The sequence below is a fragment of the Anser anser genome (assembly GCF_964211835.1).
Source record: "Anser anser genome assembly, chromosome: 20".
In the NCBI taxonomy this organism is placed as follows: Eukaryota; Metazoa; Chordata; class Aves; order Anseriformes; family Anatidae; genus Anser; species Anser anser.
In genome coordinates this window covers 3,218,072-3,243,922 of record NC_139741.1, presented here as the reverse complement: position 1 = coordinate 3,243,922, position 25,851 = coordinate 3,218,072, and the positions used below count along the sequence as shown (strand labels likewise).

The 25,851-nt window shown below is 36.6% G+C and overlaps 1 protein-coding gene across 10 annotated transcripts in view; it reads left to right on the top strand.

Moving 5' to 3' along the window:
• The window catches only part of BRIP1 (BRCA1 interacting DNA helicase 1), a 122,798-nt gene that overhangs the window by 4,742 nt on the left and 92,205 nt on the right, over positions 1 to 25,851 (top strand). For 9 of the 10 annotated variants that reach the window (XR_014574226.1, XR_014574227.1, XR_014574228.1 and 6 more), the window contains 8 exons: positions 6,250 to 6,543; positions 7,171 to 7,392; positions 7,925 to 8,124; positions 12,033 to 12,165; positions 12,668 to 12,819; positions 13,476 to 13,647; positions 13,765 to 13,902; positions 14,286 to 14,447. Coding sequence is in view for 3 of the 10 variants with exons in the window: in XM_083806286.1 (XP_083662412.1) it covers positions 6,250 to 6,543; positions 7,171 to 7,392; positions 7,925 to 8,124; positions 12,033 to 12,165; positions 12,668 to 12,819; positions 13,476 to 13,647; positions 13,765 to 13,902; positions 14,286 to 14,447 (1,473 nt within the window). In the remaining 7 variants the exon portion in view is untranslated. Of the gene's footprint in view, positions 1 to 14; positions 3,154 to 6,249; positions 6,544 to 7,170; positions 7,393 to 7,924; positions 8,125 to 12,032; positions 12,166 to 12,667; positions 12,820 to 13,475; positions 13,648 to 13,764; positions 13,903 to 14,285; positions 14,448 to 25,851 lie in introns of those variants that run through there. The other variant, XR_014574232.1, reaches the window with a different exon arrangement.

Genomic DNA, 25,851 nt, shown 5'->3' with positions numbered 1-25,851 from the left:
GATTGTTAGTTCAAGAGCATTTTTTTTTGACTGTAAAGAGATTATACATAACATGTAGCTTGCTAATCGAGTTTTGCAAAACACTGTGCTTCCAGCTGCTTTATGGCCTCGTAACTTGCTTTAAAGTAATATGTTGTCACTATCTATAGGGAGAACTGCAAAGGCTTTTACTGCTAATGGTGGTGTCTAACCAACATGGTTGGCAAAGCGTAAGTTATATCTATTCAAGTTGTTCTTGTAAACAGTTGGTTGAATTCTTTTAGCCACGGTTTCCCGATAGTTAATAATCTGTCTCAGCTTTCAGCCTGTAAACTTTCAATATGTGGCAGCGGTTCTATAGGATGTGTAAAATTTGTATGTTAGACCTGCATTTATAGTGGGTTTGTGACACCGTAGAAGAACTTGAAACTAGGACCATGGAAATTAGGTGAGATCACTTGACAGTTTGTGGGTGTTGCTCAACTTGCCATTCTTTGTTTTTTGGCATATGTAGTAGATGAGAGACAGCACTTCATATTGAAGTGTGTGCCTTTTAAACATTCAAGGAAATAGTGTGGAGAAAGTTGGAGCTGATCTTTACAATATATTACAACAAAGCATTACTAATAAATATTGCATGTGATTAACAAGAAAAATCCTGTGTTACTGTGATATTTGTTTTTTCTAGTAAAATGATCGCTTTCATAGCAGAGGTGTCACAGAAGTTGAGGTACAAATACGCAGCTGTTTCTGAAGCTTTCTGTTAGGCATTCTCTGCAATTCTTGGTGTTTGAGTTTTATTCATTTTAGACAAAAGCGTGTTTAAGCAAAACCAGTAGAATAAAAAATACGACACAGTGAGAGATGAATGTGAGATGCCCAGTTACATTAGTGATGTAGCTCCCATGAGTGCTTATCAAAGGCTGTGACAGAATAGTTCTTGCCAATATTAAAATACAGGAGAACATGAAATTGTATGAGTTTGAGACAAATATGAGAGAAGAATGAGGTCTGTCCCTTACTACTTTGTTCAGTATGGAAATCTATTTCTTTTCAAAAGGCAAAGAACATTCTCCCTTTCCTATTTTGTATGTTGTTTTACAGTCATACCCACCTCTAGATAACTGTCCTTCGAAGTACAGGGATTTACATGAACGTTTGGAAATGTGCTTGGTTTCAACAAGCATTTGGATTCTCTTAGCTCTTTTCCAACAGCACTTGGCCCTTCGTATGACTGAATGTAGCTTTTATTTTAATCAGTGTTTGTTTTAACTTCGAGAGCTGCTTTCCAGTATACTCTGCTCTTGTAAACACAAAACAAGCCAAAAGCTTTGGTATTGCTGTAAGAGACTGGGAGATAAATCTTTTCCTGACAGAAGTAAAGCTGTTTTCTAGGTCATTTAATGGGAAGTAATTTTTATTAGTTTTGGAAAGTTCCACAGATTTTTGAGTAGAGTATGAACGTCAGCTGGTACTTTGAAACACAAAGGCCAGCAGAGTGTGCTGTTGATTTTCAAATAAAAAGACCTTTCTTATTTCATTGTCAGATTTGCTTTGGGTACTTTGTGTGCGTCTGAAAAATTCAATTTACAAGTTCTAGAATCCTCATGTAGTGAAGAAAACGGAAAACTTTCAGTACTGTTAAAAATCAGACTATTATTCAGTGTTTTATTATTTTTAAGGAAACTCTTCATTTTCTGTAACAGTGGTTGAGCTGTAAGCTAGTGCATTATAACACACTCTCCATGGGTCTGAGTTTGCAGAAAGACAATACAGTATGCTACTCAAAATTTAAACTCTACGCTGTTTACTGCTTCTTTAGAAAGTAAAATGTAACTGAAGAAGAAATAAGTGTTTGTTTCTTTTTTAAGAATAAAAGCAGTGATAATTTCTTTAAAAAAAATTATCTAAGAATGAAAGGATAAGGTACTATTTTCCTATGATGAACTTTTACTTTAGCAGACTGAGAACTTGCCTGATGTCAAGAAGCAGTTGCAAAATTAGAACCTTATTTGTCATTATTAGCTTTGCACCTAAATTTTGGGTTTAAAACATGAAGTTTGTCATGGCATAGGCTGCCAGGTATGAAAATGCTTTTCTCGTGTGGCTTATCTTGATTGAAAGTTTGCTGAGATATATTCAGTGCTGTTATTGTAATCGTGCATTTAGGATGATAGAGTCAGTAAAAACATTCATTCTGTTCGGTACATAAATGTTCTGGCATATTGTTTTGGGAAGTATAGCACCTTGAACAATGCACGCATCCTTTGTATAACTTGTTTTATTTCAGCCAGCCCTGTGCTCGAGGCTGTTGCTCCTTGTCAGGCATTTCTTCATGCAGAGCCCCCCGGAGAGGGACTGGGTGGGCGCGTGCCCAGCAGGAGAAGGGCTGCCCGGTGCTGGTGTGTCAGAGCAGCACCTGCAGGGTAAGGACCTTCCCTTCTCCCAGGGTGACTGTCTGCTCTCAGCCCAGGGGCTGGGGATCCATTTCTGCCATCTAGCTGTTAGTTCTTGTGAGAGAGGGCAGTTCTAGGAGGAACTTAAGATGAGAAGTTATACCCTTATGGTACTCTGTTACTCCTGTGAAAGCATATGGTCTGAGAAACTGGGGCAGCTGGGCTAAGGAATCCCCATTTATACTTCATTAAGGAAAAAAAAAAAAGAAGTAAACAGTAAATGGAGAGTAGTGTAACAAACACTTGGGGTATCAGAAAACAGCTGTGAAAAGAATCTGTCTTAATGTGCTAGCCTATTGCAGTTTAACATATTGCTTACAACCTCCACAAAGGAACTCGAGTGACTTCTGTTACACATTCCAGGGGACTGGCAGCCTGTTACAATCAGGGTCTGGACTCCAGAATGGGCTAATTTACCGCGATGGGATGAAGAAAGTTGTGGATTTGTATTACACGCTCTCACCTGACACCGTATCTGATCCTTTACCTGCTGACTGACGTTTTGAATGAGCTCTTTGAAGCAAGTTCCAGCTTAATTAAAACGTTTGCTTGGTTAGCAGTGATCTGTGAAAGGCTGTGATAAATATTGAACTGGGTTCACCTGCTGGTTACTGCGAGGGGATGAACAGCTGCTTTGTGTACTTTAATCAAGAGGCTGCAGCAGCAGCAGAATACTGTGCTTTTTGAGAGCATATAAAGGAATAGTTGAAAAGCTCAGGTAATGTCACTGCTGATATCTGACTAGATTGTGCTTGTGTGATATTTCACACAAGAAGTATTCACCGCTGTATCATTTAGATGGCTTTGTAACCAGGAAATGTAGATGGAGATACGAAGAGCTCCTCTTATCTCTTTGTGTTTCAAAGATCACAGCCTCGGTGTTTGTTTAGCTCTAATTTACACGTAGGACAGGTCTGTGGACTTGATTTATTCTTTTATTAATCTGACTTCTACGTTTTTCCCATCTAAATAGTGATGTGATAGGCTGTTTTATCTGCCTGCTGACAGAGGTAAAAACAAGCTGGATTAGCCCGAGGTCCATATAGTCTGGTATCTGATCTCTAACATCTGTTACTGGAAGTGTCTGATGAAATACTAAGGAAAGTAGAAGAATATATTTTTTCCTTCACCAAAAACAAATAAATAAACAAACAAATAAAAATCTCTGTCCCAGATTCAAACAGCTGAAAATGGGTTCGGGTCTGAAGCCAGAGGGTATTGTGAAATAGTTTTCTGTTGTCTTAACATTAAACATTTATACTCAACTCCCTCCCCTACCTATAGATTCTTTCGTAAATAAATTGAAAAGTTTTCTAAGTTGGGTATGGTTTAGGCAGTATCTCTGCGCTACGGGTCTGCACTTTGAGGTGATGTTACTCTAGGAACTTCCACGTTGGCCCTATCCCTTTGTTCGGTCAGAAGGGACGTGCTCTCCTCTTTCTGTAGCAATGGCAGAATAACACCACCGTGTTCGTTTCTGCTGTGTGATATTGCTAGTAAATTGTCTTATAGAAATAATGAACTACAATAGCTTGTTTTTCATAAAATTTAAAGATGGCCAAACCATTTTCTAAAGGACAACAAAGAATTCAAGTGTAATAATGCAAATAACACAAACTAAACTGTTTTTACCATTTTGTTAAAGTTTCCCTTTGTTATAAAGGATGTTCTAAGAAGGTTTTTATTTATTTATTTGTTTAGGGCTGGTGGCGTCTGTGGCTTTCAGAAACGTTATGACTACTGCTGGCAGTGTTATACTTTTAATGGTCACTGTATAAACTTGGACTGATTTTTAACTTTCTTAATGTTGATTTTTAAAAAACTTTTTCAAAGTAGACGGTAACATTTTAAAACTGGCATAGTGGCTGAAGTGCTTCTTAAAGCCAATATTATATCCATTTCAAACCTTATAACAAAATCTTTTAAGGCCACCTGTAAAATACTGTTCTTAGGTGAAAAGGCTTATAAATTACACTCTTAAGTCTTCATATGAGAAGTATATATATTTTTAAACCCATCACAGAAGAGGTTTCTGTTCATGTGTATGCAGTTCAAATAGAATAGGAAAATGTGCATATACGTTCATATGTGTTAGACCAACTTCTGCAAAATAGCTGCTTGATTGCTCTTACTGTTTTATTACTTCTATTTGGCCAACTGCATGTGGGGCGTAGCGTTAGCAGTGAAGTACTAGTGCCATGGTGTCATCTTTGAGTTCTGCAAATCCGTTTTACCTCAGAAAACACAATTTAACTCGAATCCAGGTGAAAAGCTACGTGCATTCCTAAAGGCCCTGCGGAGTAACTAAACTGCTTCTGAGGCATTACTTGTTAGCACGGTGGTGTGAAGGTTGTTATTTCAAAGAGAAAAATAGAATATCCTTGCTAGAAATATCAAGGTACAATTTGCATTGCCGTTTTCTGTGCGAGTACAAACTGAGTCGAGTATTGGCACATATGTAACATATACCATATGTCAGCTGTTTCCTGCTTCGCTGCTGACAAGAGCCCCATTCATAACTCTTCTTTTTATCCTTTCGGTGAATAAGTAATTATTCAATATAGAAGGCAGGATATTTGGAACCGGCCGTTTAATGTGGCAGCACAGCGTAATGAAATCCGCAGTTACTGGCAACCTGAGAGGGGCATGTAACAATTCCAGCACGGTGTAACTTTATCTGCTTTGAGGGCCTGTTTATTTGGCACATCAGTGAACCTTTTATCCCAGTGAGTGACAGCGCCGGGAGAGTTACGTTTACATGCCTTCTATCATGTATTGTAATATTTAATGGGGGACAAGGCTGAGTGGGACCGAGGGTAATGTGAACTTGCTTTTCCTCCGAGTGGAGGCTAAAAGACAGCTTGATCCCCCGAATTGTGGTGTAACACACAGCATGATTTAGCATTTGTTTGTAACGGGTAATCTTACTGATTACAATTAAAAGGGGAGGGAGGAATATCTGAGCTGGCAGCTACACGTTGTTACTTGCACTATCAAACTGAAAACCAAATACAAATCCTTTTATACTAGAGGAATTCGTTATCTTTATAGGAGATGTGTGTAGACATGGCTACTCATGAGTCACTTGTTTGCCATGCATCTTTTCATCCTAATTATTACAATTTTGTGACAGTTGTCCAGGTATTTTACATTATAAAAGAGGTTAAAAAGATGGTGCAAGCTCAGGAAGAAAAAAAAATGTCTAACAAATATTTTACAGGATTAGTTTCTGTTTTGAACTATCCCCTATTTTGCCTTTTATTCTCATAGTTTATAGACATAATAGCATGTCAAATATGTTTCTAATGGAGTACATATGAGGTAGTCTGTTTTATCTGCAAACAGATTTCATTAAACTGTCTAGATTTCCCTTACTATACTGAAAAATGTTCTCAGTATTTTAATTTGGGTGCCTAGTCCCAAGGTTTTCTTCTTTTAAGATTCTGGACACTTCTTATTTTGTAACAGAAGTGTCCTTATGCCCAAGTTGAAATGTGAGAAGTTCCTTTACTTTATTCACATGCGTATTACATGTGTAAATACTCCATGGGAGTAGCAATTCTTTCCGCAATTAGGTTATGATAAGGTTGTACCTAGCGATTGCAGAATGTCTTTTAAGAAATGTTAAAGCATGCACATCACATCCTCACATGCCTGAAAATCTTAACTTTTTGCAGTTTGATAAGCCGACCTGGTGATTTAACAGGATATCTTCAACTATCCCAGAGGGCATTTTCTAAATAGACTATAAACAGATTTGGCATGTTCATCTTGCAGTGGGATTTTGTTAATCTTTTTTTGTTTTGGGTTACAGTCTGTCAGCTCTTGCACTGAGTGTTCCTGTTCTTCTGGAAAAGAAGCTCATAAAGATGCTAGCAACACAAAGAAGAAAGACAAAGGAGATCAGTTGTTCATTCCCAAGATATTTTTTGGAACACGAACACACAAACAAATATCCCAGATTACCAGAGAGTTGAAGAGAACAGCATATTCCAGTGTCCCTATGACAATTCTTTCTAGCCGGGATCATACCTGTATTCATCCAGTGGTGTCTAGTAGTAGTACGAACAGGAATGAACTGTGTGTAGAATTACTGGAAGGAAAACATGTGAGTAATTTCGTTTCAGAAAACGACTATTTGCTTAAAAATATTAAGTGAAAGGTAGTGGAACAGTTTATTTACAATTTTGATTTCTTTAAGCTATGTTGGTTAAATGCATCTGCTAACATGGTTTAAATTAAATATCAATTATTAGAAAATGTTGATACACAGTACCAATACTGAAAAATATGTGATGGGAATAATATAGTTGATTATACTTGTAAGTTTAGCTGTAATTTCCACAAAATTTTGTTTCACTCAAATTATTTCCCTTAAAAATGATGAAGTTACACATTCAGGACTGGTGCCTTTGCACTTCACACACACAAACAACAAAAGTAAACTTTGGTAATGCTGCATACGGTGTGTGGGATAAAATTGTTGTCCAGTTATCTTTATTTTTCTAGGGATTTAGTTTCTTGTATCATATATATAAATGTTAAGAACCCTTTCTTTATCGAATTAACCACAGCTGATACCTCCGTATTAATCTCTTCATGGTATGTTTTTCATTATTGCCCATCATATAAAGTAGCTTTTAAAAATGTTCCAGTAAATAAAGCCAAATGCAGATAATGACTTTGAAGGTTTTAAGCATACTTGTTTTTTCTGTCTGTGCTAATGTGCTTTCAGGGCAAGTCCTGTCCTTACTATCATGCTGTTCATAAACTCAGTGAACACCATGCCCTACAGTCCGCACATAACCTGTACCAAGCTTGGGACATTGAGGATCTAGTCAGCCTGGGAAAGAAGCTTCGCGCCTGTGCATATTTTGCAGCCAGAGAGCTCATGGTGGGAGCAGATATTGTATTTTGTCCTTATAATTATCTCCTAGACCCACAGATACGGGAGAGTGTAAGTATATTTTTAAGAGATTGCAATAACTGAAGTTAAAGTGAAGTTTAAAAAACAAAACCAAAACAAACAAAACCCACCAAAATATTAGGTTCACTGGCCATGGTCAACTGAAATCCTGTTTATATCCAAATATAATGTATAAATAACTCCTGGGTTAAATATTTTTTTTCTTTTCTTTTTCTTAAATGGATGTTTCTGTATTCCAGGTAATGGTTCCCCTGTTCTTATATTGTAGCTAATCGGTCACGGGTTTTTTTAATCAGTGGAAAATAAACCCATGTAAATTTCACAGGTCTTGGACTTGTGGAGTGTAGTATATCCAGATTATATTCACTCAGGCTGAGCTAAGGCTTTTTTTCTCCTGTTTTTTTTTTTCTAGGCTACAGAAACTGGATCAGAAAGATGAAAACTTTCTGTTGCTTGCACCATGATGTAGAATAGGCATTTTTTAAAAACAGGATCCAGTTAGCTGCTGTTTCTCATTATAGTATTTTACTCTGTTTCACTAGATAATCATTTTATTTTTCAGATGGAAATTAACCTAAAAGGCCAAGTGGTTATTTTAGATGAAGCCCACAATATTGAGGACTGTGCTCGGGAGTCAGTAAGTTTCAGCGTTACAGAAAGTCAACTCAGAGCTGCTCGAGAAGAGCTAGATTCCATGGTCAATAACAACATTAGGCAGAAGGATCATGAGCATCTACGGGCTGTGTGCTACTCTTTGACAAAGTAAGGCAACTCTTTTTAATTGCATTATGTCAGTATTTTTAAAAAACATCATTTAGACTCCTTTTGCTAATGCAATTTGCTGGTTACTGTGTTGCATCAAATAAAATGCAATAGAAGTAGACTTCTGACTATGCAGTCACCTGATTTTTGTTCATTTGAGGAGTACAGAGGATTTCTTTTTGTTTTAAATCCTCCTTACTCAAGGGGAAGCATTGAAATTTGTTTAAAAATGTGCTATACTCTTGAATGTACTGATATTTATGGGGCTTACCGTCCTAGTCTATGAAGTTCAGTATGAAAATTTTACCTGAGGTGAATCAATTGTCTTTTAAACGCTTCTGTTTGCTTATTTGATGAGTAGTAATAGCATTGCTTTGTCAAAGCATTAATTAGTGCACATTTATGAAATGCTTTGGGAGCCTTCGACAGGAAGTGTTTTGATGAATATGTTTAAAGGAGCGTTAGAGAGACATTTTTTCCCTCAAGACTATTCTGTGCTGAAGCTAGAGGGAAGTTCTACCAGAACACTGTTGTCATGTATAGCTGAAATAGGAGTCATTTATTGGTGCAGTAAAAGACTGCCAACTTCGTTACAGAGAGCATCGGTAGTGACACGTAATGACTAAAAATGTCAACCGCTCCCATTATAATGGTGTTTTAAGTTGCTTCTACCTTTGCTGTATTTGAGTACTTATACAGTGCTGAAACTTTGTTTCTTGAAATTTATTCTGGGTCTTTTATCTATTTTGTCCATGCTTAAAATTGAGTAAGTTCCTAAATCTACTTTAGTAATAATCCCTGTGCCTCTGTGTTTTGGAACAGATTCATCATTTTTGAAAGTGAATTTATCAATCATGCCCTTTATTTTTCTCGTAAAACTTGGCTCAAACTTGAGCAGAGAGTTAAAGCTCTGACAAACTGCTGTACGTACAAATTCGCAGCACAGACTCGTTAAATTGTTAGAGCATTCAAGTAACAAACTCTTTGCACGTGCATGCACTGTCCTCTTTGAGCTTCTGATTATTCTGAGGCAGGAATTGTCTACACAGTGTTACTGATCATTCTTTCTCCCTGGACTATATCAGCAGAATACGGCTTTAATGATCAGCTTTTGTACTTACATTGAAACCAAAGATAAGCTGAATTTCTCAGCACCTGCCTTGCTGGAACACAAGTGTCACGGAGCTCAGTGAATAGAGAAACATGGGTGATTGAGAGAGTGCTGGTAGAAGCACGAGCTGATCAGTAAGGCAGATAGAAACTGAAAAAATTAAAAATGTTCTCCCCTTCTCTGCTTCTTTTTGCCCTTCTTCCCACAAAGGAAAAAGTAGTAAAAGCAAACAAACAAAACAAAACAAACAAACAAACAAAATAGTTAAAACCCAGAAAGCATAGAGGTAGAATTGGAACGGGAGGATCTCAGCAGAAGCTGCGAATCATGAGAGGGGCTGGAAGGAGAACAGAAGCAAATGGACTGAAGGCAGAAGCTTGGGAAGAAGTGAAGAAAAAAAAAAGAGGGCACAAGGGCATATTTTGCATGGAGTAGGAACATGAGAAAGTTGAAACTATGCCAGAAGGTTCTGTCACCGGTGGAGAATTTGGAATTCAGCTCTCTAGTCCTTAATTTTTGAACCTTTCATTTGAGGGATTCAGGGACTGAAAGAGTTTAGAAATGCACAGCTAATGAAACCTAGAATGACCAAGTCAGTAGAATAGAAGTGAATAATGGTACCAGTGGCTTTGAAGTTAACTGAACTCTGTTTCAGTGCATGTCAGATCATTGTTTTGTCACGTTGGTGGTTGGTGGAATACACCTTGCAGTACGCTACAACAAGTAGTTTGTCATTTTTCCTGTCCTTTCTCCACCCTGAGTGTTAATGTTTGTGTCAGAGAAATGATTTTTGTTTTTCTTTTTTTGCAGTTAATTCTCCTACTTTGGAAATTTCAAATATTCAAAGTTAGTAAAAAATGAGAATAGCATGGCTGGAGATTTAATTGCCTCAAGCTTTTTAACCTTATCAGAAAAACTAAGGTTGATTGTCTTGGCAAATCTGCCAGCAGTATGTAAAGCAGTTGGAAAGCAGAAGACTGGGTGTAAATTGCCAGTAATTGGTAATATGCTGTTGCAGAAAGTGACATGGCTTTGCCAAATGCGTGGGCAATTAGAAGAACCTTATTACAGTTATAAAGGTCTTGGGTCCCCATTCCAAAAAGCACTTAAGCATGGGCTTAGTGCCACTGAGGTGCTAAAATGACCTTTCTGAGGAGCTTGAAGATATACCAGTAGAGGTATACTTGGCAGGCTTTTATGATGAGGTGCAGATTTACAAGGACAATTTAGATGGGATGGCTTGCTCCATTGAACAAACAGTGGGATTTTCTGGTAGGAAGCGAAGGGTCAAATATACTTTCTTGAACTGAAGGCAGCTTGGAACGTTTCCTGAATCTTTTCCTGAAAATATTGCATATGCTGATTTTTACTTCAAAATTGTAGATATCTGGAAATGAAGCTAATTTTATTTATTTACTGCTTTACTCTAAAATAAATTCTTGTTCTAAGTAGAGTATCAGGTATTCCAAGTAAGCAATTTAATGTTAGATTTAATTGGATGGGGTTTATTCTAGAATTTGCCTTTTTTTGCAATGCTTTAGTATTAGGTTAGGAAGGTGATTGTATCAAGTTTGTGTTTATACCAGAACCATTTTAAAAGTATGCTAAGGCATTTAAAGTTCAGAACACGAAAACAGAAGTTTAACATTTCCTGGAATGTTTTACCCATTTATTCATTTCTTTCATACTCACCTTTTCCGATCTATAGTTTCAGGTCTTTTTGATTTTACATTTGAGGAATTGGGGCCAAATACTACACTGGTGAACTTCTGCCTGTGTTAGTGATCATCATTCCTTAACAAGATAAAGCAAATTATGAAAGAAGTAATTGGCATGGTAGTATTTATGGATTTTTGTTTGCAAACCTAGCAAAAGGGAAGGTTTTTTAATTGTTCTGTTGTACAGATGATTTACAGTGACAGGGCAGGAAATCTGGAACTGAAACAGTCACTAAGCCCTGTTGCTTTATTTGATAACGATTAACTGATTTTACAGATACATATTTTGAACTATTGTAGAAATGACAGCTGTCTTTCTGATGCCTCCTGCTTGTTGATGAAACAGACAGCTTCGGCATTTCCTGAGAAAGAGGGAGCCTGCCTGCTTCTCTAGACAGAGGGAAAAAATCTTGTAATTCTGGAGACATACTTCGGTAGTGAAAATCTTAGCTGTGCCACAGATGAGATGATCTGCATGTTTACATCCTGTTTTTAGAAGTCCTGTCACATACTGCATTGTCAGTACGGTTATAATTCTGCTTAGTTTTCAAGTTGTAGCAGAATTATGAATATCTGTAGCTAGGTTAAAATAGGCAATTTATATTGTATCGTCCAACCCTGCCTTACTGTGTATAGATATTAAAAGGAGTCATTTCGTGCCTCAAGATTTGTTTAAGAGGGAAATCTGCAATTGAGAGGATGACAAACAAAGTAATGAGTGGCTTTAAAAGCACAGCAGAAATCTTTCTTAAATGACCCTGACATCTTATAAGAACAGATTATATTCTAATCCTTCTTCCTTATTATAGAGATATTACATGATGATAAAATATAAATATATGGGGACAGGTTTTCCTCTCATTTCACTGAGCTGCCTCAAGAGCAGCTTCCATAGACATAATTTCAACAGTGGAAAAACTGGCATAAGGAAGAGCAGGATTCAGCTACCTAAATGCAGTGTTTATCACCTTCATCTCAGAAGTGTGGTGCCATTTTTCGAGGTTGTTTGTTTTGTACTTGTATTTGAAATGTATCTCTAAGTTTATGCTAAAGTTATTTCTGATTTCTCTCTTTTACAGCTGGTTAAAGGAGAGCTCTAGCCAACTTGTAGAAAGAGGGTATGAAACTTCCTGTAAGGTTTGGAGTGGAAAAGAAATGCTGAACATTTTGCACAAAATGGGAATAACCAATATTACATTTCCCATTTTACAGGTAATGCTGTAAGCTCTATAAATCAGTACCAGAGATGTTCAACATCTTAAAGTACCCATAAACTAAATGTTAACACATCTGTTACTTTACTGCAATTTTGAAAAGCTGTCTGAAAATTATACATGATGAAAACCAGGAGTAATCCATTTAAACTACTGGAACTTGTGGAGAATCTGCCTTTTAAAGGATAAAATTGATCATGTACAATTATTGAAATCGAACTGGTTAGTCAGTGATAGCTTTCTCTGTACTATCCATCTACATTTTTATTGACTGTTGAAATGTACTTAGAGTATTTTCAACCTCATCTGTCCTTTTTGTGTAAGCCAAATATGTTAAAAGAATTGTTAGTTTTCCTTCTCAATTCTGTCTTCAGTCTGACTTTACAGGTGGCTTACGTAAACTTTTAAAGCAGCGTGCTAGTTGTCTTGTATCTGTGTTAGCTTTGCTTTTGAGAAGATAACTGAGAATGTTAATATGGAATTTGTTTTGCCTCTTACAGAAACACCTTTCAGCTATCTTAGAAAAAGAAGAAAAAATATCAGTGTTTGGTAGAGAGGAGCTTATTGAGATACCGGTTGTGAGCCCTGCCACACAGATTGTGCTAAAAGGCTTATTCATGGTTCTTTTATGTCTTTTTAAAGATAATAGCAGGTCAGTGCAAATTCATAAACACCACCACACTGTTCAGGTTAATTCAGCTTACCAAATTGTCCATTTCATTTGAACAACATTTTGTTATAGTGTCCAGCTTCTGAGCAAAATTAACATTTCAAAAAGCTTTGGAAAATCTACTTATTGCGGAAGAATTTATTGAGAATTAATTTAAATACTATCAAAATACATTTTTTCATTCATGAATGAATTCAAATGTTGAAGAAATTTATTTGAGGGTTAGAGGTAAATCTTCTTGATGCATTGCCAAGTTAAATATGCTTCATGGATTTTATTTTTCTCTATAGCACTTATCATTTGACTTTTGGATACTAACGTCAGCAGTTAGTAAAGCTTTCTGATTTAGATCTTATTTTAAAAATTTTAATTATTGTGAAGTTTCATTATTTATCTAAACGGGAAACTGGCAACTGTTGAAATTTTAAACCTAGAGCAGAGTTACCTAGTTCTAGGGAAAGGTTTATACACTGCACGGTCCATAGCTTTTCTTTTTTTAGACAATATAGTGTATGAGATTATTTTTTAAGCTTTAATTATAAATGCATTGTAGTGATGCTGTCTTTGATTTTTATGAGCTTAACGCTTACAGTTTGTTTAATTGTAGTTTTAATTAATATTTATATATCTCTGTATAGGTATGCGGATGACTACAGAGTTGCTCTACAACAAACGTATACTTGGATGAATGAAAACCAGCCTGATGTTTCAGATTCCAGTGCCTTCTTTACAAATACCAAACAGAAAAGGAAAGCGCGTCATAAAACTGTAGTCCACATGCTTAATTTTTGGTGCTTGAATCCCGCTGTGGTAAGCTGGGTGGGAAGTAGAAGGGCTTAAGTGATTTTATATGATAGCAAATACATGTAAGATCTTAAAGTGATTACATCCATTCTCTGAATTCCTTCTTTTCCCTCTCTAACTTAGGCTTTTTCAGACTTAAATGATGTCAGAACAATTGTTCTGACATCTGGTACGCTCTCTCCAATGGATTCATTTTCTTCAGAACTTGGCGTGAAGTTTTCTATTCAGCTGGAGGCAAATCATGTTATTCGGAACTCGCAGGTAAACTCTCCAGAGGTGTAATGCTGTCCATTGTGAAATGAACAGTAACTTGAAAATAAAAATGGTGGCAGACTCTGTAAGTAGGAAGGAAATGTATAGAACAGACTAGATTAATGCAATTGTAAGTTTTCAAATGAAAAAGAGAGCAATACTTAGACATCCCCTCCGTGGGAAAATCTGAAGCTAAGCTATTTTGGTAATAACCATCTCATCTCAGTTACTGCACTCTCTCTTCTGTTTTTAAGTACTCAAACTCATTTGCTGAGAAATAATCTCAATGTTTTTCTACACATTTGATGTTTCATGATTTAACATAATGTAATTTCATACAGTTACTGTCAGTGTCAGTTTAGTATTAACTTTTTGAATTTGAAATACACAAGGTTTGGGTTGGCACCATTGGAGCAGGCCCAAATGGTCGGAAGCTGTGCGCCACATTCCAACATGCAGAGACCTTTGAGTTCCAAGATGAGGTGGGAGCACTTCTGCTTGCAGTGTGTCAAACAGTTGGCCAAGGAATTTTGTGTTTTTTGCCATCCTATAAGGTAAGGAAATTTTACTTCATATTTTCCCTTTAAAAAACATACACTCTACTTGAAAAACGTAATGTGATTTTTTCTTTTTTTAAACAATATATATGAATGGTTATAGAATAAATATATTGTAATAACAATTATATTGTGATTTCTTCAATCTCATATTGGCTGGCATGCAAATTTGTTTTTGTGAAAAAGCAGACTCATATGTGTTTTCAACAATGTTTGTATCTCAGTTAATATAAAAGGAGTACTAATTTTTGTTGATTATTTTTTTAAAAAGCCAGACTGTTCTGCATTTTTTTCTGCAAAGCAAGGAGTTTTTTTCCTTCTCTGTGTCTTTAAAGCATTGCAGTCATCAGTGCAGTTACTGACAGTAACCATTAGGTGACCACATTAGACCAGGTAATGTGCAATCAGTGAAAAAAGCAGATTACTGACTATAAGTTTATTTAACCTAGCTCACAAAACTGTGCACTTATACACAATGTTAGCAATCTGTAAATAAATTTTGCATTAAATTTATTTTATTAAGGAATTTGAGAGCATATTTCAGTTTTCACTATCATCACTATTCTTTTACTAAGGTGTGTAACGTTAAGCAGTATGTGGTAGTTCATCTTATTGTATGCAAACCTGACAAACACCTCTGAAAGTTTTTTATGAGAATAGTAATCTGAATTGAAAGTATGGAGAGTCTTTGTAATGACATTTAATAAAGAAGGAAAGAGATTGCTGGACAGCTCTGGTACCCTTCCCCCTCTCACTGCCCTTATGCTTCACCGAAAGGTCACCTAGCTAAACACGTTGAGTGTTTTTTCTTTGTGGGAACACTTCCATGAACCCAGTGAAAGTATTGATAAATATAAATTGCAGACAATTGAAGGATGATATTTTAAAATCACATTGCCAATATCTTTCTATGGATGCCCTTTTTCATTCCACTTCTTCTTTTATTCTGGATTGGGTTGCCTTTAAGACTAAGAGATTAATATGTTGAAAGTACAGAATAATGTAAACGTAAGCATATTAGTGCAGGGAAAACAAGGCATTTTTCTTTCATCATCCTGCGGAATATTGCTTACCTGCACATTTGCATTTCAAAACTGCTTTTCAGAGACTTTCATGGGGAAATTGCTAGATCGCGTGAAAAACTGCACCTTTTAAAGAAATGGTTCAAGCCTATCAAGATGGCAATAATATAGCTGGTCATGTACCTCACTGAATGAACTATTATGAGTTAAGCAAATTTTTGAAGGTATCAAATTGTTTTATGAAGAGCACTTTCTACTTTTGAATAAGTGGAAAAAAAGTCTGTTTAAGTGTCTTAGAAGTTTGAGTGCAGTGCTCTGAATTTGGAGTGCCATCAGTGTATCTCTCTTCTATCAAGTTAAACTGATGGAGTTTGAATTTAGGCATGTACATTGGTTTTCAGTTTGGTTAGTTACAGATGTGTTTTTCGGTTCAACATTCTGTTTTAGTTTTGTTTAAGAATTTCTGGCTCAGCAATGATGTTCTTTGCTCCGCATGCCTACAGAAGCCTTGCTTCTTAGATGGCTCTGTCTGTTTCAGTGCTTCACTTTCAAGCGCTCATACGCATTTTGGCCTCTTTGCCCAAAAATCGTTGTTAATTATCCCTAAGTATTTGCTTTGTAAATAATGTTAACTTTATTTTTCTGCAAATCCCATTTTAACTTAATTCAAGTAGTAAATTATATGTTACTTTCTTTGCTTGTATATAACGAGAGTACTAGAGACAGAAATTGCATCTTACTGCACTTTCATGCAATTCAATTTGAATTTCATAGACTTTAATTCATTTTAATGAAATATACCTGTATTTTCCTTTTCTGTTTTGAGAATTGTAAATTAACAGTTTCTAGCCTCAGCCACTGGGAATAAAAAGAATGGAGGTATGTGTAACACTATCCGCAGGAAGCAGAAGTAGAGAACCCAGTCATGATGCAGTGTGTCATGATGAACAGTGTTGGGAGCCTAGAGCCAGGAGGCAAGAAGTTTTCTCTCCTTGTTTGTCCTGTTAAAACACAATTACACAGTGTCAGAAATAAAATTATGGCAGAAGTACAACAAACTAAATCATTTTAACTTCTTCTAAGCCTGGCAGTTAAGGGGCTTTTATAAGTAAAGTAAAGTTTCTTCCTCTATATTTTGCCTAGAATTTCAGGTTGCTTTGTAAATGCTAAGTAATCAACCAACATTAGGTGAAAATGATGACCGATGTATTCATGTTAGTGCTGGTGAAACAAACTCAACCAGAAATATAGTGATTCGTTTCAGACTTCTGAAGTGCTTAATAGAAAAAATCTTACACTCGCCAAGAAGAGATACCAACATACTTGAAAGTTTCTATGTGCGAATAAATGGAGGGCAAGTAAATTTCAAAATGTCACCACATTAACCTAATCATAAGGTGAGAAAACTGGATGCCTCTTCTAGAACATCAGAGATTAACATTATAAATGTCACCAAAGTATGTTGCTGTAGGAGCTGGCGTATTGGTCACACAGTCCTTCCAGTGCCAATGTGTGCTGAAAGCATCCATTAACGGCTTCCATTTTTCTCTGTTAGTATTTCTTCAGGTAGATTGCGACCTGGGAGATTCTGGATTTCTTTGAAAAAGTTGTCAGTTGGCAGGAGGAGTTGGTAGTCACTTGTCTACATTTTGCTCTGGCAAAAAATAGCCTTAAATCTTTGATATATCATCCATACTTCTACTACAAGGCAAAGAGATGCTATGTAGTTTCTTAGCTCTGTAGTAGCCAAGTGACCTGTAACTATCCAAATTAAGAGCTTCTCACAGTTATCTAATACCTGAGAGAAACTGGAAAGAAAAACACCACTGCCTTTTGTTTGGCTCTGTTTTGTTTGCCCATGTAACTGTTCTTCTTGCTCTACCTCCCTTACTTTTGTGCTCAGTTACCACATTTTATTTTTAAATTGTAGTTCTCTGGGGTAGACAGGATGCCTAACGTGCATGTTTGCAGGATGACAAGCAATGCAAAGCCCAATCTCAACCTTTTGAGCATCCATTAACTGATGTAGCTGTAATGAAATGTATATGTGGCATATAAAGTAGAACTTTGTTATTGCTTCATATTTTAATGATAGTTGTATGCTTTTTGTGTAAGAAATTAATACTTAATTTTCCACATATCATATAAAAAACATTTTACTGGCAGATAATTTTTATTTATTAACAGTCAAACAGTCTAAAGCTATGCTAGTGTTAGTAAAATAACCAGTTTCTTGAAAAATGAAATAAGACCAACTCCTTTCACATCAGTGTCACTGAACTGCTGTTACCTAAAAAAATAATAATTCATCTGTCCCCTTTTCCCCTTTTTCTTTTTTTTTTTTTTTTAATGAGAGCAACTGTAGCAGAAATCCCAGAACAGTTATGCAGAAGAGGTCTGCCACCTTGTTATAGGTGTGTAATTTGAAATTACTAGATAAAGGCAGAAGTAGAGGAAAGAAGTATAAAAACTTGCCTTTATCTTAATTATTTGATTTTTTTTTCCATGGAAGAGTGACTGCATATGTACAGCAAATATTTGAGACCAATAATGCGGTGGAGGAAAAAAGTATGAGAAGGAAGCAATGCATCAGATATACATCTCCACGTTTGGTAGTTTTCTGTTACAAACAACTCTGATGCCATGTTTCAGAATTGTCTACAAATAACATGATTTTTTGTAATTATCAAACTTCTGTCATGTTGACCTCTCTTTTTTTTTTTTAAAAAAAAAAAAAAGCTTTTTTTTAAAAAAAAAAAAAGCTTTATCTTAACATTTACTAAATAGCCATCATCCTGGTTGCGTTTTAGGGATACTTAAAAACATGCTGTTGATACTGTGCAACAAAAATGCATTTATGTGAAAATCAGTAGCAACTCCAGGAAAAACACTCTATAAAAGAGAATATCAGAAGGTGAAAAGATTACTCAGAAATCTAAGATGCTTTTAAACAAGATTAAGATAAGGACCATTAGGGTTCATGTCGCCGACCTGTCTGCATTAAGATATATCTTGCCTGGTGCCTGCATCTTAGATGATTCATTCAATATGTGTCATATCAAAGTCAAGGTATCCAGCAAGGAGAAAAATGCTAATGCTTATAAATTTTAGTGATAATCCATCATGATGAATTAACTGACCTTTCTTTAGTAGCTCTTTTACAAAATAAGCTTTGGACAATAATGTTAATGGTTTTTTTTCCTGTCTTTTTTTTTTTAAGGCATTGTTGGTTAATTTGTATCTGCTAATTGTTGAGTCATAATTTGGAAGTAAAATTTTTTAAAAATGATAGAATACTGTAATTGCTCAAAAGGCTTTGAATGACTTAGTTGTTCAGTTTTGCAGATGAGAAGGTAAGTATTCTTTGCTTGAGAATCAAAGATTTGCTTACTACTTTTTCCTCCCACACCTTTCAGAGTTAGTGTCTGAGCACTTTTCTCTCATTTTTTTTTTCCCCTGACTGACTTCTCTCTAGTAAAGTTAGTCAATATGTCCTATAGAAGGCTCTCATACATCCTGTATTGGGGATGGTTTTTAGTTTTATGCCTATTTGCCTGCCCTTCATTGGGAGCTGGAGTTGAAGAAAAGGAAAACAGAACAGGCAAAGAGAAGGAGGAAACGAGAATTACAAGACTAATTGAAAGCACTGCTCCATTATCGAGCTAGCACTTTGGTAGCTAAGGATATAATTAAAAGCAAACAAAACCACCAAAAAATCATTTTAAGTCACTTTATCGCAGATGCTGTTGGACTTGAGGCTGAACTGTAAGGATAAATATTTGCAGTACAGTCAGCTGACAGGCAGTGTGGATTGTTCTGCAAATTCGTATTTCCTGAAATTTCAGGTGTGTTTTATAGGCACTATTCTTGTGTTGATGGCTAAGAAGATTCAGGAGAAAAACATTCTGTAATTGTTCCTTGAACAAGGTTACAGAAATTTCAAATGTTCAGAATTAAGCACTGTTCTGGTAACTCAACCATTTAATCAAAATTTAATAAATCTCTTAAATGTAACACTTTATGATCTCTAACAAGGCTTGGAACTTGTTAGTTTCCTGAATTTTGATAGTTGCTTTATAAATTGCTCATAGACAATTTTTATGGGATCAAGCAAACCAAGTGATCTTAAGAAGAAAATCGTATATCAGTAGTTTTGCTTTATGCCCCAGCAGAACATCACCTTGGGCTATATTTGATCAAAAAGTGATTGTTCTTTTCCCTTATTCTGTAGAGGGTATGAAGTTCATTCAGCAATTTGGGCTTGGCATTGATGCAGTTCTGCTTTCTTGGTTTAACTGCAATAAACGTGAATGGTCAAGAACAATAATGCTTCGCAAATGTGTTTTCTCTTCTGATTAAGATAAATCTGGATTTTTTTCCTCTTATCTCAATTGATTGCATTTGTTACTCTAGAACCCCAAATGCAATCTGTTTCAATTTAAAGAACACTTCCATATGTACTGCTGGTGATGGTAGGTTACCAGGAGCTGGTTTGGAATGTCTGGGGTCAAAATCCAGACATCCCAAGCCCCGAAAGTCATGTCTAATCTAAAAGGTGGGTGATTTTTATTTCTTTGAGTCTGGAGCATAAACCAGTTCCTAATTTTTATCCCACTATTTCTAGTTTCAAGACAATAGATGTAATCTGAGCGTAGTTCTGCCATGTTTAGTTTTCACTTTTCCATGCAAGTGAATGAGTTTTGTGCAGTGTATCTGGAACCCCACTGCTGGTTTTGGGCAGACTGAGACTCCTTGGTTTCACTCGAGGTAGTTACTTGGAATAAACAGAAGGGACCTCCATTTAACCTCTTACTATTGCACTTTTCTGCCATTGCAGCGCAGCGTGTCTGCATTGGATATGAGCACAAGTCCTTGAATATACGGTCTCGTGGCCTGGACATAAATGTGCCACCCCTGTATGACAGGCTGAGGGAGGGATACAGTTTCAGTATTAATTCTGAATGTCTGGCTCTTCTTAGGCTAAGACAAATCCCCCCCCCCCCATTTTTTTTTAATAGAAATTGTTTGAGATTGGTAGAAAAAAAAAAGTTTGTCAAAGTGGCAGAAAATGAATTGATCATAACAAAAAAAGAACAGAATACTTTCATTTCTAAAACTTACCTGAAACGCGGTTTTGTAAAGAAATTATAAGGAAACCCATTTTTTCCTACCATCAGTAAAAAAAAAAAGCTGCCTTCTGACAACTTTTACTTATTTAATAAATTACTTCAATAAATTTACAAAAGATGGTAGTCTGTTTAGCCAGGCCTATTAAAAGCATTAAGATTTGAGCACTGGCTGTTAAAATGAGTAAATGGCAATATCACAAAGTTAAACAAATGCCAAAAAACATTTTCCAGAGTACTGGGATTGTAACAATACCATTAATGAGGGCAAAGAGGTTTTAATGCAATTTGCACATTCTAAAGTTTCAAAAAGAGGTTTTGAGTTAGTGCATTATTAATGTTCTGAACATCTGGAACTGTGTAAGAGCCATAGACATTGAGCAAGTGCAGGGTTTCCCCACTAGGTCTGATGCTGACTGATTTCCTCCCTAGCGAAAAGGTTGTTTTAAGAAGTTTGAGACAGTAAAATGACAATATCCAGATAAGAGATAAACATTCCACAGCGTCTTTTTGCTTGTAACGTGGATGGAGGAAAAATTGGAAGCCATTAGGTTTGTGCAGTTAAAAGGTGAATTTGAAATTAAATAGGAAAATTACTGTTTGCACCACAGATGGTTGCTCTGTGCTGTGGTCGCACTGGTTGCAGAAGACTGATGCAAGGAATTAGCTAGTGCCACTGGTGGGCTCCATGAGATTGTCCATGTTTTTCTGTTAGTTGTATTTAGGTATAGTATGCAGAGAGAAATGCTTGATCAACAGTAATATTTGCCTTGATGTTCTTGTTGACAGCTATAGGAGTATGTTGAGGAAGAGATTTACTCCTGTAAATATTTGCAAGATGTAGGAATGTTTGCACCCAGTGTGTTTTATGGCAGAATTTTGTTCTTTGAAGTTACATAAACGTTAACTTTCTGCATCATTTTAACACTACAGAACGTAATTTAAAATATTATGGGAAACAAAGTTTGAGTGTGTCTGTAGCTTTAGATGTCATAACTATAGCTAATATCCAGCATCACATTCACTGGGATGAAAAGAAAGAGGCCTTAAATAGGCTGGCATATCAGAGGTAAGTTACGAAATAATTGTAAATTAATAATGATACTCACTTTCTGCGCAGTATTTGCTTGCTGCTTTCAAGGGAAAGGCATTCTCTTACTTCAGAAGCCTGATTTGTTTGAGCCAAACAGCTGCACTGGTGCTATTACAGTATGTAAGAAACCCTAAAACCAAGAAAAGACTTTAGGGAATAGAGTTCTGTCATCCTTGCTATCTCAAATTGTACACAAGTACCTAATAACAGAAGTAGAGCAAAATGATGGAAGAGTAATTAAACAATGTGGGAGAAGCTCTCGCTCTGTGTCTCTGTCCTGGCACTTAGGGCTCTATGTGATGCCCCACTGGAGTTTTTTTCCAGTGACTGCAGGCTGCTGAGGTAGGTCTTATGACACTGAATTGACCCTTTAAAAAAAAAAAAAACTTTGAAAAAAAAAAAAAGGCTTATTGCCAGATTCTAAAGCTGTGTCTTTTGCCTTTATCTGATGAAAATCTTAGGAGAGTGATTTCTGTGTGATGGGGCATAATTCAGGGTAAATAAGTGGTCTAAAATAGCTGTTTTTTAATGACTCAAAAACTATGCATTTCAACATTTGTACCTAATAAACGTAGATGGAATTTTGTTTTACTTGTTGACCACTGTTTTTTTCGTTGCTTGTTTTTCACTCTCACTCTGCACTCATGGGTTTCTTTCTGATCTTTATCTCAGCTTCCTCATGTTTTTATGGTTTTTGTTGCTCCCATTAATCATATACAATATCTTTACTTTCAGTTTTATTCTACATTTTTTCCATCCTTTAAAGGTTTAAATGTCTGTAATATAAACTGTCTAAGTATCGGGGCCCTTGCATTCATCCAAAAGGCCAATTTTCAGGCTTGGTGTGCATTATCTGAGGTGTCTTCTGAGAACTACAATGGCTCCTGTAAATCTTACTGCAATTTCTGAAGTCTACAGTTTCAGTTTTTGCCATTGACTTGGGCGTAGCGAAGAGAGGTATGTAAAGATCGCTGTGAATGATGGAGGAGTTCAACCCTTCCATCACAACGCTCTTTTCAATGAAGACTTCTGGTAGTATTGCCTCAAATAGGAAAGAACAGTAGCAGAGGGAATAGTGAAGTTTATAGAAAAGAATTACAATGATTATTCTATAAACAGGTATGTAATCTTTACCCTCCAGTTCTGTAGCAAGCCTCGTCTTTTCATGTCATCGGTTTAAGCAGGTTCCTTTGCCAAGCTAAATTTGAAGACGGAGCTGACAGTTCACACCCTGGCAAGATCGTTTCTTGTATAATCTGGGAGGCTGCAGCAGAAATATTTCCCGAAGTTACAGAGCCAGAGTGGTGCTGAATTCCACTCCAGAGGAGTAACTGAAGTGCTGTAAAATAACTCCTGAACTTTCAAAGCTGGTGCTTGTTTTATTATAATGTTTTCACTTAGAATTTTTTAACCTCTTAAGTTGTGGGTTTATTTACCTATTTATTTATATTTATTTATTGCTTGGTTACTGGTGGCTTTTGACGATGCACATGTGATACAAAGCAGGCCAAGAAAACTTTTGGGCTGGGTCATAGATAATTTTGTATCTTTCAGGCTGATGACTGACAACCAGAGTAGTTGCACAAGATTTGTTTTCTTTCTTAAACAGTATGGCCAGATCCTAGATACGCACTGGTTACAGGAGTAATTTTCTGATTTCTAGGGAATTAGAGGTAATCCAAGCGTGAAGGAGGCTTAGAGAAGTTAGAGGAGATGATCCAGAAGCTTGCGTTCTGCCCTCCTTGTGATTGTTCTCGTGCTGCTCCGAGTTCAGTGGGAGCTGATTCAGATCTCCAGAAAAAAGGAAGGGGCTTTATTTCCCACACCCTCCCCTTCTCGCCCTGCTTAGTTTTCTACTGGCCTTGTGCTCTGAGTTGGCTCATCGGGAGGTTAGGCAAGTGTCAGAGAGTGCTCGAGGGAAGAGATGATATTGTATACTCTTGAAAGGGAGTGTGATCATCCCTTTACTGCTAGAGCTCAGCCTTGGAGACGGGACATCGTTGTACTTTCTTAACATGCCTTTTTCAATGGTGGACCTTAATATGAGCATCTATAAAGATACTCAGTTGGAAGTTCTGATGTTTGTATGAAGTATGGTTTATTATCGTGTTGTTATGGAAGTTGGTTAGAGGGTGTTCTTTAATTCATGCGTTTTGCGTTATTGGCAAGAGCGCTTTTGGGCTTGAATGGTGAGCTCCAAACTCCCGATGTTGCTGTTTGTTGAGAGCGCCTTTGTGATGCGCAGGTCTTGTTCCTGTGGTAGGGAGTGCAAAGATGCTCCTCTGAAGTGTGCAAACCCCCCTTTATATAATATTTATCTCTCTAGAGCAGTGCCATAATAAATATCAATTATGCTTAGGCAGAATAAGCCTACAAGCTTGAAAGGAACTTTCTGGATTTTGGAAATTGTGCTACCTCATCAAGTACATCTTATATTTATTTGTAAGTTGTGTACAGTGGTGTGTGTACATCTGTATGCTATGTGTATGTCAATATTTTGATCTATATTTTAATTTGCATGGTGGTAGAGAAAAGAGGGTCTTTTGAGCCACGCTATTATTTAAGATTGGGATATGACTATTGTTACTTGATGTGTTCCCTAAGAAAAAAAATACACTTTCACAGTATTTTGCCATCTGTTTCTCAGACTACAGAGAGCAGCCATGAAGAACAGCCATTAGCTGTTCGTGCATGATGCTGCACCCAGGTGTTCTACACATGGTCCTTCCGCGAGTTCCCCGGAGCAGCCTCCGACCATCGCCATGGCCATGCTGTAGCACTTGGGAGCTGTTGGCTCAGAAGAGGCTTCCCACCTTATTTTCATGAATTACTCGCTGTGAAGAATGAACAAATATACTTTCTGTGCCTTGCTGGGCTGGTACGGTGACAAGCAAGTGACTTGCAGTTATTAAGAGCCCTGTGGCACTTGCTTTTTGCATAGGGCAGCTGTACTTTGTGGTAGCACCCGCACAGGATATAAAGTAGAATCTGTAGCGACAGTCTGTGGCAGCTTATTGGGTATTACGTGTATAAAAGATTATATTCTGGACTGGTAGATGAGTACTTTCCTTGTGAATTTCACACCCTGAGAGCAGTGCACTTTAATATTTTATTGCGCTGTTAGTTTAAATACCCCGAGCATACAGCATCAGGAAAATAAACTAAAAACCTATTACTGCTTCTCACTTCTGAGCTCTGACTTGTCAAAGTGCTGCAAGCTGAGCTGTTGTATCTAGTTAACACGTGCTCTAATTTCCGTTGTAATTGACACTTTCTGCTTCCATGTTTTTCCTACCAATTAAGTAGAAACTGCCTTGGAAATGGGTTTTCACGGTCAAGCAGTGGCTGCGCTCAGTTTGTGAATGACCGAGTCCAAATACTAAATAGCAAGTACACTCAGCGTCGTTTTTCCTTGGGAACTTTTAATGAAAGGAAGAGAAATCGGGTTGAAAAAAAATAGTTAATAAGGAACAATATACATAAAAAACCATTATTTTTAAGAAGGTACATCTTGCACAGGTTACTTTGACATTAATGTTCAGTACTAGTGTAGCCTGCCAAGTTGTGGTCCCTTTGGCAGTTCTTGGAGGTTCACTGCCTGATGAGGAAGAGGTGCAACTTTATGTGTGAAAAAAGCTATGTATGACAAAATAAATTCGTGAACATATATTTAGGTAACATGTTCTGTATCAGCGATGTGACGGCATATACAAGAACTGGAATATGAAATATATTGAAGGGGATCCGTGGTCTGTTTTAACTGCAGAAAAATTCTACTTCCTTGGGAAACATGAAATCGTGTCTTAGGAAATCATGATAGTTGCCAATTGGGTAAGAAAGTTTCTTTGTGATAAAATATGATTTGTGAGATGGTGTATTCCAAAGAGTATTCATTGCATTTTGATTTCACAGTCCATTAAAGTTTTTTTAAATGTTGTCAAACGTAATTTCCACAAAACATAAAACTTCTGTTTTATGGCTTATGAATGAGAGTCAGTTTTTGAGACTTATTCCTTATTGCCATTGTTGCAGAAAGTTTTATCTCTCTGTATTTTACCATTTGCTTCATTGTTTGCCTTGATCTGAGATCGTACTAAGTTGTCAGGATAGTGGTCCTACTTCCAAAGAAGAGGTTTCAGATGTCTCCAAGAATCAATGAT